The sequence below is a fragment of the Vicugna pacos genome, chromosome 19 (assembly GCF_048564905.1).
Source record: "Vicugna pacos chromosome 19, VicPac4, whole genome shotgun sequence".
Classification (NCBI taxonomy): Eukaryota; Metazoa; Chordata; class Mammalia; order Artiodactyla; family Camelidae; genus Vicugna; species Vicugna pacos.
In genome coordinates this window covers 25912660-25927313 of record NC_133005.1, presented here as the reverse complement: position 1 = coordinate 25927313, position 14654 = coordinate 25912660, and the positions used below count along the sequence as shown (strand labels likewise).

Here is a 14654-nt window from a genome sequence, read left to right as displayed (position 1 = left end):
AAAATCCAACCTGGAAAGTTAACAGAATCGTGGTCTATTCATCCAGTGGACTATGACTCAGCAATTTAAAAGGAGTAAACTACCAATACTTGCCACAAATATTGATAAGCCTCAAAATATCATGCTGAACAGAAGAAACCAGATGAAAGAGACTACATGCCATGTGATTCCATTTGCATGAACTTCTAGAACAAGCAAAAGTATATGTACTGACAGGAAGCAGATCAGTAGTTGCCTGGTAATGGATGGAAGGACCGACTACAAAGGGGAATGAGGAAATTTTCTGTAGGGTTAGAAGTGTTCTATTTTGATTGTGGGATGGGTACATGGGTATATATATTTGTCAAACTCATTATACCTCAATGAAGTTGATTTAAAAAGAAAAAAAATGCAACACTGAAATATATGTACTCAATTTAGTTAAGAAAACACAATGTGACCTCTGACCTACATGCACAAAATCGACATTGACCAACTCATTTGCAAAGGGCGAGTTCAGCAGTTCATAACTGCCAGGTCAGATGTTTTCCATCTTGGAAGTGAAGTTGTCACAGATTTTGGGCTGACCACTATTTTCCTTAGACTTTTGTTCAAGAACTTCATCTGTCACAGCGACCGTTCCTGACTTGGGTCAGATTAGAGAGCTAGTGACTAATACCTATTTGCTCTATATCCAGGAGTTTTATTGGCTTGCTAGATTTAATTTTTCTTCTGCAGAGATCTTCAAAGCTTTTTAGTTGTATCCTTTAAAAAAAATAAGTATTTGTTCGAGTAATAATAATCATGTCTGTGAACCCTAATGTAAACTGTGGAGTTTGGGTGATAATGATGTGTTGACACAGGTTCATTGATTGTAACAAATATACCACTGTGATGAGGGATGGTCATAGTGGGAGATACTGTGAATGTGTAGGAGCAGGGGTATGTGGGAACTCGGTCCTTTCTGCTCAGTTTTGCTGTAACCTAAATCTGCTCTACTAATTAGTCTGTTTAAGAAAAAAAAAACCTATGTACCTAAAAAAATAATTATTCCTCTCTCAGACAAAAAAAAAAAATCATCATCCTGGCTAACATTTATTGCCTGCATTCTATGTTCCAGGAGATGTTCTAAAGATTTTTCACATACTATCTCATTACAGCTTCACAACTATCCTATGAAGGAGCTAGTCTTATTATCCCCATCCTGCAAGTTTGGAAACAGAGAGTTTGAGTTGTCTGGCCAAGATTTGACAGCTACTAAGTGATAGATGGATATGAATCCTATCAGCCCAGCTCCAGAGCCCACATAGCTCTTAAGCACTACAGAGCATTGCCTATCAATGTGACCCAAAAAGCGAAAGCAAAGCCCTTTTGCCTCAGGATCCCTTCCTCACTAGGGTCAGAAATTCCACCATTACTGTATCCTCCCTCACAGTTAAGCTTTGCCATCTCTACATGCCTCCTAAAATAAAACTAGTCAAGGGAAGGGGAACACCAAATCCCTACACGTTAGTTAAATGGGTCTTTCAGATGCTTTCTCTCAACTGTATGGACTGAGAGAGAAACACAGATTGGGAGTTGGCGAAAAGGGTGGCAGGGCATTGAAGGGGCTGAACAAAGAGGCCAGATGTCCCACCTTTCCCAGGATGACCTGCTCAACCTCACATCAGTGGGGCCCTCTGGAAATACAATCCTACAGTCAATCAGCTCTGGTTCTCAGCCCAGAACACTGGCGACAGGGAGCCAAGTGGGTAAGAGGTGACAGGAGAAGCTCTTTGGAATGATGCTTGGAATAGCCCAGGTGCCGCCTCCTGAGCCAGGGCGTCCTTGGGGAAGGCAGGTGGGACAAAGGGCATGACAGGAATCCTCCTCTCTCAGAGGGAAGAGGGTCAGCCTCACTCCTTTGCCTGGGGGTAACTTGCATTCTATTTACCTGAAATCTATTTTTTTAAATTAAAATGTATTTTAAATGGTGCAACAATTTACATAAATACTATATAAAATCCAAGCAACCTTTGTAATTTAAAAAATTATAAACATAAAATCCAAACAATTAAAATTAAGTCAAGGTCACCCTTGACCACACGCCCTCCAATCCTAGAGACCTTCCAACACTGCCCCTAATTTGGAGTGTATCTTTCTTTCCTTTTCCTGCACAACATATATATATATACACAGGAAGCGTACTGTTTCAGAGGACTTGTTTGCTTCTAGTTTTAGAATTATGCTTTAAAATTTTTACTTACTTACTTACTTACTTAATTGCAGAGACATAGTTCAAAATTCCAAAGGTTCAATAAGGATTACAGTGAAAAGCAGGTGTTCCTCCCTCCCCTGTTCCCAACCTTCCGGTTTCCTCCCTGGAGGCAACCACCAATTCTAGTTTCCTGTAATTCCTTCCAGAGATATTCCAGGCATTTAAAATTCGATGAGTATATGCATATATGTATTTTTCACACAAATAAAGACATTCTTCCACATCTTGGTTGTTTTTTTTTTTTCACTTTACAGTGTGTCTTTCAAAGTTTCCTTATCAGTATAGAGAGAAGCCTCATTCTTTTTTCATACACACATAGTATCCTATTATATATGTACAATATTTATTCAGTCCCCTAAAGGAAAAAAAGGTTGTTCCCAATATTTTATTACTACCAATAATGCTGCTATTAATATTTTATCCATTATTTTGCATATTTATTTGTAAGATATTAGTGTATCTTATAAAATATGTAAACTATTTTTTAATTATACAAGATATATAAACTATTAGTGGGGATTAGTCAGTTGAGGTTATTAAAAAAGTTTAAATAGCATCTTAATTGTTGATAGATACTGCCAAATAGCCTCCAGGATATACTCATTTATACTGCTTGTAGGTTTGTTTGTTTGTTTGTTTCTACATAAATATGTCATATTATTTACTCTGTCCCACAGACTCACATTTTTCACTCAGTAACATGACATAGGAGTTCTACCTATGTCAGTACATGTAGATCTTCCTCATTAAAACCAAAATAAACAAAAATTGCATTATAGTTTCCTGTCATATGGCTGCAGATAGCTTATTTAGTTGATCACATACTGATGGACATTTGGGTGGTTTTCAATTTTTCGCTGCCACCAACCATGCTTCAGTGACAATTATATGAATAGAATAGATTCAGAAAAGTGAATTACAAGATTGACAGGTATACAAACTTCAAATTTCAATAGGTTCTGTCAAATTACTCTCCCAAAGTGTGCCAGTTTAGACTTCCACTAATGATGCACGAAAACCTTAGGTGTACATCTAGAACTGCCCCATGTGTTTCTCCTGAATCAAAGCTCAAAGTCTCTGGGATCTTTCCAGGCCCTGAGCCCTACTCTGTAGAATCTGAGTGGATAAGCCAAGTGTTGAGAAGAATGAACACAGAAGAGGGACATCCTGTCCCCCACTAGCTATGTGGTCAACCAGGTAACACAACTCTCTCCAAAGGAAAGGCCACTTTGGGAGTAGGAGAACTGGAGCTCCTCATCACTAGAGGTGTCAGAGCAGAGGTTTGGTATCAACAAATGCACTGAGCTTGGACCCTGCACCAGGTCTGGAGCTAGGTGCCATGACCCAGAGATGAGTCACACCCTGTCCCTGCCCTCTCAGAGCTTGATATTCATGGAGAAAATAGACAAGTAAACAGATGACAATCTTACTGACAATTCTGTCTACTAAGTATTGAGTTGGACTTCCTTTTCTGACAATATCTGGAACTTCCTGCTACGTAACACATGGAAATGCTAGAAATAAAAACAACAAACATCGTTTAAAATGCACAAATGGACTTGCAACCATTGGGTTTTAACAGACATCTGAGGAGATGAAGGTTTGGGCTTACATGATGTTAGGGGTTGGAACTGAGAGCCTTGATAAATCTAGGACCCTTGAAGGGCTACACCCAAAGTTAAAGTGTGGACTAGGGGAAAACAAACAAACATTTGACTACTAACAAAGGAAACAAAAAGGATGTCTTTATCTTGGGCTGGTCTTTGGATGGGAGAAAAAAAACTATCTTCTGAGAATTTGAAACTGTATCCCTGCCCTTCATGAGTATGGGATGATGGGTGTGGGGTTCATATTTACATCACCTGCATGCCTAGGAATCCCCAAGGCTGAGAAATTAAAATAAAAGAAGACCTACTCTGAAAGTATCTCTCAGATGTCTCGCAGAAATGAACTCAAATCCTCTCTGGATCTTCTCCGGGTACCCTCTTCATCCTCTGGCCATTACAGGTTACACAGAATTCCTGTATATAAAGCTCTTCTAAACAGCTAATGATCCACAAAGAAAAAATTGATGAAACACACAAGGAAACAACCCATGAGTAAGATTCAGTAGACACAATGAACAGAAGAATAAAACTCCCAAAACCTTCAGACAAAAGAATTATCAGATAGTGATCATTAAGTTGCAGGTTAGAGGCAGGTGCTATGTGCTTTGGAAGCATATTGAAAGAACTGACTCCTTGATGAAATCAAAATCTTCATAGAGAAGGAAACTTTAAGAATCCACCTTGAAGGATAAGTAGGATTTTGCCAAGTGAGGACAGATGCTGTTGGGTGGCTGGTGGGGTGTACCAAGGGAATGACCATTGATAGTTTATTTATTTAGGTGCAAATAGGGCAGAAAAGTGGAGGGTGAGGCAAGGGAGGTAGGTAGGGAGATAGATCACACTGGCCCTTACAGCTCTTGAATTAAGTGCAAAGAAAAGCCAGTGAAGGGTTTTATGTGAGGGGTTAGTGATATCCATTTGCTCATTTGTTCATTCATCCATTCACTCATTCAACAATAAATATTATGCATGGAGAATGGTTGGACAATGGAGAATGGCAGCAGAAGACCAGTCAGGAGAATAGAGCAGACATGCAGGTAGCAAATCCTGGTCATTTAGACCAGGGTGGTGGCAGTGAAGATGGAGAGGAATAGGTGGATTTGACTGATATTTAGGTCAAAGCTTGAAGGTGGATTGTATATAAGGGGTGGGGAAGTGAGAGGTGTCAAGGCTGATTCCTAGGTTTTTGGCTGAGCAACAGAAAGATTAGTGGTGTTGGTCACAGAGCTAAGGAATTAAGGAGGAAGAGTGAGTTGTTGGAAAGAAGATCATGAGTTCAGTTTTAGATATTCAGAGTTTAAAGTGACTTTGGAATATCTGAGTGGCAATGTCTAGGAGGTAGTTTGATACATACAGCCTGAATCTCAATAAGAGAAATCTGGGCCGGAAATAAAGATCTGAGAGTCATCAACATGCAAATGGTAATTGAAGCCAGGGAAGTATAGGAGACTCCTTTGGGAGGCCGAGCCCATTTTCTGTTATATTTGTTAAGAGCTTTTAGTTGCAAGTAACTTAAGATCCAACTCAAACTGGATTAAATTAGGAAAGGAATTTGGTTGAAATGTCCAGCAATAACTGCTTCAGGCAGGGCTTGATCCAGTAGCTTAAATAATGAAACTAAGATTCAATCTTTTCTAATTTTTCCAGAACACTTCCTAGGAGTTGGCTTAACTCTTGACAGGCCCTCTCTTTGTGACCGCATGATTGCCTAGGGGAATGGCTCTGCCATGCACCACAGTGACCTTGCATGTATTCACACTGGCAAAGGTTTGAAAAGCTTATCTGAGTTTTGGAAGAATGCCTTGTGATCCTTCCAGAACATGAGAGGCTAGAAGGCTTGTAAAGCAATGAGGCCACCGTTTACTCTCCTCCTTATCTCCCCCCGGCAGGCTGTCCTGAGAGTTGTCTTATTGCTCCCCAGATTCTGATGAGCTTTGGGACTTTCTGCCCTACCCTACTCAGAATGGAGCTGCAGAATATAAAACCTACTAACATCAGTCTAGAATTGGCTCCTCAGCAATAGGTGACCCTCCAACCTGTGTTGCAATGGTTCTGTCCCTTTTGTTTCAGTGTCACCCTTTTTGGTGTGTGGGACAAGGATCACAGGAAGCTGGCTTGTTCATCTTGCTGGCTATGTAAGTAATAAACTGCTTAAATCAAAAAGTTGTATCTTTACCAGTAGAATCAGTCAGGCCTTAGCCTTGGCCTTGCCTTATTTTGTCTTATATGTATAAGCTGCTAGCTGCTCCTGGGTCTGGATGCTTCCAAGCTCAAACCCAGCAGAAAAGGCCCATTGCCCAATAGTTCAATCCAAAATTTCAGAATTGAATCTCGTTAGCTCTGATTGGCCTGATTGGGTCATATACTCACACCTGAACCAATCACTGTGTCAAGGGATTTGTAATGTATTGGTTAGTTTAAGCCATTTAGGGCCCATTCCTCGAAGCGAGAGTGAGGTCAGTCTCATTCAAATCACATGGCTGAGAATTCAGGGTCCTGTTACAAAAAGGGAAAGAGAGAATGGATACCAGAAAGCAATAAGCAAAGGCCATTCTACATGTCTCCTTTCCCAGAGCAGTGTGTCTTTGGGAAGAGGGCATGAGGGGCCTGGATGCACAATTGTGAAGGATGTGTCTCCTGAGCAGGGAGAGAGGTTCAGAGAGAAGAAGATGGGGAAGGGAGAGTCAATCTTCAGCCTTCAGGTTGGAGGCCTAGTTTAGCTCTTGGTTTTCCTAACAGGATGGCTTTTGCAATGGTGGGCACTTGAGGTAGGGGACAGGAAGGAAATTGAGAGGGCTTAAGGTACTGGGTCTCAGAAACCTCAGGGCATTATGTAAGACCAGAGCTCTGGTTCCTTTTGGTTCCTTACAATACGTGGGTCCAATGGTTGAGGAAGGAACTGGCGTAAATCTTCCAGTTCACCTAGCCCAGGAACCAGAAAAGACAGATGGTGAGAATGCTGGTTTCTCAGCCCAGTGTCACCACTGACATGGTGGGGAATCCTCAGCCAGGTGTTGCTTCTCTCTCGGTCTTAATTTCCCAATCTGTACAATGAATTAGACCAGACCTGTTTTACTATTTCAGTCTGAAGGATGCCTTTATCTTTCCCTACATGCCACTGTCTTCCACTCATCCCCCTTTGTTGAGCTGTTATTGTTTTCAAGTTTTTGTATAGTTTATTGTCTTCTGGTGAAGAATCTGCACAGTCAAATACAGATCAAGTCCACGCTATATCTTTAATTCTCCTTTTTGCTTTTATAGAAGCCCTGATTTTTCCACTCTATTCTTGTATTTCTTTTGCTGCTTTTCTTGGAGTTTCTTCCTTCTCATCCAGGCCACATCTTGCAAATCTATGTTTGGGTTGATTTCTCTTTGCATAATCAAAGAAATTGTAAATTTTATCAAAGTTTGTTGTTTTGCCACTGCTGAAGTGACTTCAGATCTGAAGACAAAGATAATTATCTGGTGTGTTCTCTGGTTACATCTTGGTTAGTTTTTCTTGAATGCTATCTTAGGTACTATTGCTTTCCCAGGGTAAAGGACCACTGTGACCATTTGTTTCTGTAGAAACAGTTGATATGTCATGAATTTCCTTGCCTGGCTGGTTACTGTGTCATTCAAAATGGTGACAGTTCAAAAACAACAGACATCCCAGTGAAAACTGGATGCATATCATAAGCAGATGATTCAAATTTACTTAAAGTCAATAGTAAAAAATACATTTAAAATTGACTACACGTCAATAAAAAATAAAAATTCTTTTAAAATTGAAAAACCAAAAAAAAAAAGCTGCTGGGCTGAAACCCTTTGGGGTGTTCAGGCTTTTTTGGACATGTGGCACACATTCTCCTTGTTTGGCCCAGCAGCAAACGTTTCTCTGCACCAAAAAAAAAAAAAAAAAAAAAAAAAAAAAAGAATGGTGGTGGCTCATCAGGCAGCCAGGGAGGAAAAAAGCCCTCAGTTGTGTTCAAAAGTTTTATATACTCCTCAATCTGATACTGTTGCTCTAAGTTTCTGTCTCAAATTTTTACTAACAAAAATCTCAGAGAACTGTTCTTCAGACCTTTACAGGAGCCAGGATCTGAGTGCTAAAGACAAGAAATAGGGGAATTTGAGAAACAATTGATCAGTGCTACCTCCAAAATATCTCTTGAATCCACCCACTTTTCTCTACCACCCTGATCCAAGCCACCATCTTCTTTCACCTGGTTGACTGCAGCAGCCTAGGCAGTGGTCCCCCTGCTGCCACCCCTCACTCCCTCCAATCCATTCTTCACTCAGTAGCCAGAGAGAGATTATTTTAAAATCTAAGCTGTAATCATGTTCCAATTCTACTTGAAACCCTTTAGTCGACTTCCCTGGCTCTTAGAATAAAAATCCCACGCAGCATCATGGTCTACAAAGGCCATTTGACTCTTGCCTATTTCTACAGTCTTACCTCTTGTTCAATTCACTCCTACATTGGCCTCCCTCATTGCAAGCCCACTGTAACCTCAGTCCCTGCTTCCCCATACATACCATTCACCATTGCCAGTTCTTCACATCTACGGCTTCTTCTCATCCTTTAGGTCTCAGCTTAAATATCACCTCCTCAGACAGGCTTTCCTTGACCACACAGTTCAGTCTATAGTTGGCACTCCATTATTCATTATCGCTCCTGGTCTATTGCCCTCATTGGGCTGATCACAGCCTCTATTTTTATTGTTTTGTATGACTCCCTGCTAGACTATAACCTCCAGCATGGGAGGGACAATGTCTATCTTTCTTATCACCATTATTAGAGGATATTTACCTGCCCCCCTACCTCCACCCCTCATCCAGCATCTAGTCACTTTTTGCCTTCACCAAAATGACTTAACTGAACTGTCTTCAGGGTTTGCTGTCCTAAGGCAGGCATGGTCAATTCATGGTCTAGATTCTCACAGATCCTTTTTTCTTGCTGCCTTGCACATGGCAAGAGGCAGGTACAGGATCTAATCTCAGTCAATTTCATGCTCTTTCCAAGAGCTTGGACTCTTGAATGGTATGATGCAAGGGCATTAAAAACTGGTTGGAGTTCATTCTTTCCAGTGGTGGTAGCTGGTAGACCTGACAGGTGGTTCCTACTACCCAGGCTGTGTGATGTTGCTTCCCTGGGTCCTGACTATTCCAAGTCTGGTTCCTCAGTCTCCTCTTTGACCCTGTTGCGCTCCCTCATAGCCTCCTAGTTAATTTCCTTTATGTTAAAGATGGACAGAATCAGTTTGCTCTTTGGAATAAAAACAAATGTACTTCATAGACTGTAACTCCATAGCCTAGTGCAAGATTTGGCAATGGTGGGTGTTCAATAAATGCTGAATTAAAAACTACCTATGTGTGTGGCTTAAAGCTGGTTACTCACTATCTCAGAGCCTCAATTTCTTCCTCTCTAGGTAACACACATATTGTCTGGGATCTATGGTTTTTCAGGATCTATTATTTCCCTTTTTTCAAGTCTCTACCCTTCCTTCTCAGCTACAACAACAACCCAACCCAACCCAACCCAACCCAACCCAAATTCCTCTCATTTTCTCAGGCATAGCAGCTTAACCACATCTGGATCCTGGTTCTGCCACTTATTAGCTGTGTGACCCCAGACAAATGACTAAATCTCTTTGCACCTCAGTTTCCTCATCTGCATGTAGTAAGGGGAAATTATAGAACCTGTAATTATAGATATAGATAGATATAGATATAGATATAGATATAATATAAAGCACATATATGTACAAAACATGCAGAACTCTCAAAATAATACTTAGCACAGAGTAAGCCCTGAATACTTGCTAGCAATTATTATTATTTTAATCTTTTTTTTGCATAAACTACAGGATTCCTGTGCCTTCAAGGTAATGTTTTTCCAGGTATGGTTCCTGAACCACCAGCATCAGGACAACCTGGAGAGATTAAGAATGTAAATTCCTGGGCTCCACTCCAGACCTAGTGAATCAGTCTCGAAGGCAGAACTAGGAAATTTACATTTAAAAAATACATCTCCCAAGTGATTCTGATGCTCAATCATCTTAAGATATTGAGACATACTATACATACTATAAAATTCACCCAATTAAAGTACACAGTTCAAAAAAAAGTACATAGTGGTTTTTGGTACATTCAGAGTTGTACAACCATTCCCACAATCTAATTTTAGAACATTTCATCACTCTAAGAAGAAATCCGGTATCCATTAGCCGTTATTTTCCATTCTCTCCCCTTCCAACCACCCCAGCCCTAGGCAACCACCAATCTGTTTTCCGACTCTATAGATTTGCCTCTATAGCGATACTCTGGACATTTCATATAAATAGAATTATACAATATGTAGTCTTTTGTGACTGGTTTATTTCACTGAGCATAATGTTTTCAAGGTTTATCCATGTAGCATATATCAGGACTTCATTATTTATTATTGCTCAGTTATAATCCATTGTATAGATATACCACATTTTGTTTTTCTATCCATAAGCAAACAAAATGAATATTTGGGTTGCTCTCATTTTTTGGCTCTTATGTATAATAGCTATAAATAAGCCATGAACATTTGTACATATGTTTTTGTGTGGGCACATGTTCATTTCCCTTGGCTATATAGCTCGGAGTTGAATTGCTGGATCGTATAGCAACTCTATGTTCAACATTCTGAGGAACTGTCAAACTGTTTTCCAAAGTGGCTACAGCATTTTACATTTCTACCAGCAATGTATAAAGGTCCAATTTATCCAATTTTGTCAATACTTGTTATTATCTGTCTCTTATTGTAGCCATCCTAGTGGGTGTGAGGTGGTGTCTCATTGTGATGTGGATTTGTATTTTCCTAATCGCTAATGATGTTTAGAATATTTTCACATGTTTACTCACCATTTGTGTATCTTCTTTGGAGATATGTTTATTTAGATCTTTTGCCCATTTTGAATTGGGTTATTTGAGTTGTAAAAGTTCCTCATATATGCTAGATAAAAGTCCCTAGTCATATGATTTACAGATGTTTTCTCCCATTCTGTGGGTTTTTTCATTTTTTGATGGCATCCAAAAGCATGAAAGTTTTACATTTTAATGAAGTTCAGTTTACTTATTTCTTCTTTTTTGACTGTGCTTTTGGTGTTGTGTCTAAAGAACCATTTCCTAACTTAAGGTCATGAAGATTTATTCCTATATTTCCTGCAAGGGGACATAGTTTTAGTTATATTTAGGTCTGTGATCCATGCTCATTCATGTTTAAGAACCATTGGTTCGGATCACACCTTCTACCCACAATGGCTAATCACTGTTTTTCCATACAAAAGCATCTTCATCCAAAGAATGTTTAAGTCATCTCTTAAGATCATGTAAATAATAATAACAGCCAACTAATGTATATTAGCTAAGCATTTAAAGTTGCATAATCTTGTTCAGTCTTTACTATGTTATGAAGTGGTTTAAAATTTTCCAATGGCACATGGATTGCACTTTGAATAAAGCATGTTATAATCACCTCCACTTTTCATGATGCAATACACTTCACTCTAAGATGATATAATAAAACATCTATCTCCTCCTTTTATGCAAAAGGGGATACTAGCACTTACAGCTTTAGGAAGGCAGGTTGTGTAGATTAAATAAGCTCATGTGTGTTAAAAGTATGGTGCAGTGCTTGGCAGAGGGGGATTCAAAGGATGAAACTGCTTCTCTCTACTCCCTCAGGACACCCTCCCCTAAAGGAGAGCTGCCGCTACCACTGGTCCAGAAAGCTATCAGCTTGAGGACTGATTTTTGCATTCTTTTCGCATCTTGCTCCCCTTTTTCCTTCTCTAATCATTAGTTGTAATTTTACTTTTACTTGCATTATTCTTAAGACTATTGCATCTCTTCAACTACTCTCCAAGGTCTACAAAGGCAGGGGGTGCAACTTTGTCACTGTAATGTTCCCCAACACACAGTACAGGGCCTGGGAGTATACCTATTTTTTAAAAATGTACAACTGACCACATCACTTCTTGGTTTAAAATTTTCCAATGGCACGTGGATTGCACTTTGAACAAAGCCCAGATTTCCAAACATGGCAAACAGGTTTCTTCCTGATTCCCTATCTGCCTCTCCACCCACACTTTCTCCACTTGGGTCATGCTTGTTTCCTATCTCAAACACACCTGGCTGTTTCCTGACTCAGAGTTTGTTCCCTCCACTTGAAAGTACTGGTATGTTCCCCATCCTTTAGGTCTCAGTTCATATGTCTCCTTTTCCCAGAGCCTTCCCTGACTACCCTGTCCAATATTACCACCACCTTTCCCACCGAGTTGTTCTTGATCATGCAACCTGTTTCGTTTTATTCACAGATCTTAAATTTCCTTATATATTTATTTACTGTTTTAATTCTTATAGCTAACATTTAAGCACTCACCATAAGCACTGTTCACTAATTAATAAAGTCCTGTGCTACTTAATGCCTATCAACAGGATCTCCAACTCCAAAACCCAGATCTCTACTGTTTGCCAATTTCTGTGGTGTAAACACTTCCATTGGTTAGGATTTCACACTATCAACCTGAAATCACTGAACACCAATTTAGGAAGGGAAGGGCACACCAGTATATAGTATTTGCCACAGTGATACAGCAGTGGTGAATAACCTCAAGAGCACAGATAAAACAAGAGTAGGCAGAGAAAACAATTAGGAAGTCATGCGTTCTGAGTATTTATTACTTTTTTTTATATAATTCATTTAATTGTAAGTTTATATAATTTACTTTTTTTAACCATCTTAACCATTTTTTTTTAAATTGAAGTATAGTCAGTTACAATGTGTCAATTTCTGGTGCGCAGCATAATGTCCCAGTCATACATATATATCCATATATTCGTTTTCATATTGCGACGGGCAAAATTTCTAAGCATTCCTCAGTCGTTTTTAGCTAGCCCACAACAAGCCAATAACCAGCACATTTTTTTTTTCAGATGAGGAACCCGAGGCACAGAAAGGTTAAGCAATTTGTACAAGGCTGCAAATCTAATAAATCTGCCTACTACTCCAAAATGTAAACTCAGAAATCAGTATAGTGCCTGGCATATAAGTAAATGAATATGTATTTCATACTCTTTAAAAACAGAAAAAAGAAACATTTTAATATTAAAAACATACACATAAGAGTGAAATTAACATCTCTTTAAAACTCGTTCACAATCCTAGGACGATAACTGCCTTCGCTTTTCTATTTTCAGTAGCACTTCAACACCTCGGCAGTTTCACAATCCACCTGCTACCTAAGGAGACATCGCCCAACCCTTTACTACGAGCTTGAGACGCCGCGCTTTCCGTCGTCCCGCCCACTTTCGCTGCAAGGCTTCCTGGGAGTGGTAGTTCCCAGTCTGGCAGCTACGGCGGCAGCCGCGAGGCGCGCCGGCCGGCAGAACTACACAGGGCGGCGCACAGGTCGCGAGTTCTCTTCTGCCTCGCCTTTCCTTCCCCGCTTGCGCGCCCGCCCCAGCTATCATGGCGGCTCCCTTGGCCCTGGTGCTGGTGGTGGCCGTGACCGTGCGGGCGGCCTTGTTCCGCTCCAGTCTGGCCGAGTTGATCTCGGAGCGGGTGGAGGTGGTGTCCCCACTGAGTTCTTGGAAGAGAGGTGAGGCCACCGGCTCGAATAGGCGGCCAGGCCCCGCCTGTGCGCTCCTGGCCTCTGTGAATGGAAGGCGGGGGCAGTGGCTGCAAGCTCAAGATTCTGGGGCAACTGACCCGCTCTCAGGTCCCCAGAGAGGACAGGAGGCGGGGCCCCTGGGCGGGACTGCGGAGGAGAGGGGGCCTGAGATTGTGCGGTGGGGTTGGGGCCGTAGGGGCCGGCTCACCTGCGGGGTGGGGATCTGAGGGGGTGTGTCCCACTCGGGTTCTGAGTTGAGGGGTGTGGTCTGAGGAAGGTCAGGTTGAGGAAAGGACGTGCTGGGTGGAGTGGGGTTTGGCGAGAGATCGCAAGTGTTGTATCCTGGGTACGGGATAGTGTGTGAGGGGAGCCCAAGTCGGAGGACCAGTCCTGCTTAAGCGAGGAGAGTGTGTGAGTATGCTTAGAAGCCTATTCTCAGGCTGAGACTTGCAGTCTAGTTTTTCCTACTGTGTCTTCTAAGTTCTTCATCAAACATAGTTGTATACTAGCCAAAGAGAATTTGGGCCAAAGGATCCATAAGCTAGTGGGAGACGCAAACAGATAGTTAGAATCATTTATGAAAAGTGTACATCCAGTTACTTCCATGGAGTTCTGCCCCTGAAGAAAGTGTCCCCTCCTTTTCCAGTTTTTTAAGGATGTGGGATTTGAGCTAACTCTTGGAGGATGTAGAGTTTGAAAAGAGATTAGAGAAAGGGGAGTTCCAGGTAGAAAGTAAACAGGATCAAGAAATGCTGAAGGATGTGAAATGTCCAAAGTAAGGGAGTAATGAAGTGGAAGTTAGGTTAGGGCCAGAGTTTGAAGATTTTTTAAGCTTTCTTACTGAAGTACAATATACGTACAATGCACATACAAGTGTAGAATTCAAAGAATTTTTACAAACTGTGTATATCCATGTAACCAGCACCCAGATCAAGAAATGGAACATTATCAGCACCCCAAGAGTCCCCTTCATGTCCTCCAACTTCAAATGCTAGGGTTTTGATGTTATCCCATAGACATTTGGGAATGGGGAATGGCATAATGAATGGGCGTTTTATGAATAATTAGAGGTAAGATTTCAAAAAAAACTTACTGTGCATCAGAAACTATGGTAAGCCTCATTTTATCTTCCATTTCTCTGTGTGTTAGGTGGTGTTATTTTCACTATTTCACAGATAAAGAAAC

General features: G+C 40.8%; 1 protein-coding gene across 3 annotated transcripts in view; it reads left to right on the top strand.

Annotated features, from left to right (window-relative positions):
- Positions 1-14654, top strand: part of PIGU (phosphatidylinositol glycan anchor biosynthesis class U) — a 99066-nt gene that overhangs the window by 6662 nt on the left and 77750 nt on the right. The window contains exon 1 of one of the 3 annotated variants that reach the window (XM_006202628.3): positions 13135-13457. The exons of 1 other annotated variant lie outside the window; for it this stretch is intronic. In XM_006202628.3, coding sequence (XP_006202690.2) covers positions 13328-13457 — 130 coding nt within the window. In that variant the 5' untranslated portion in view covers positions 13135-13327. Of the gene's footprint in view, positions 1-13134; positions 13458-13805; positions 13881-14654 lie in introns of those variants that run through there. One more of the 3 variants, XM_072944059.1, reaches the window with a different exon arrangement.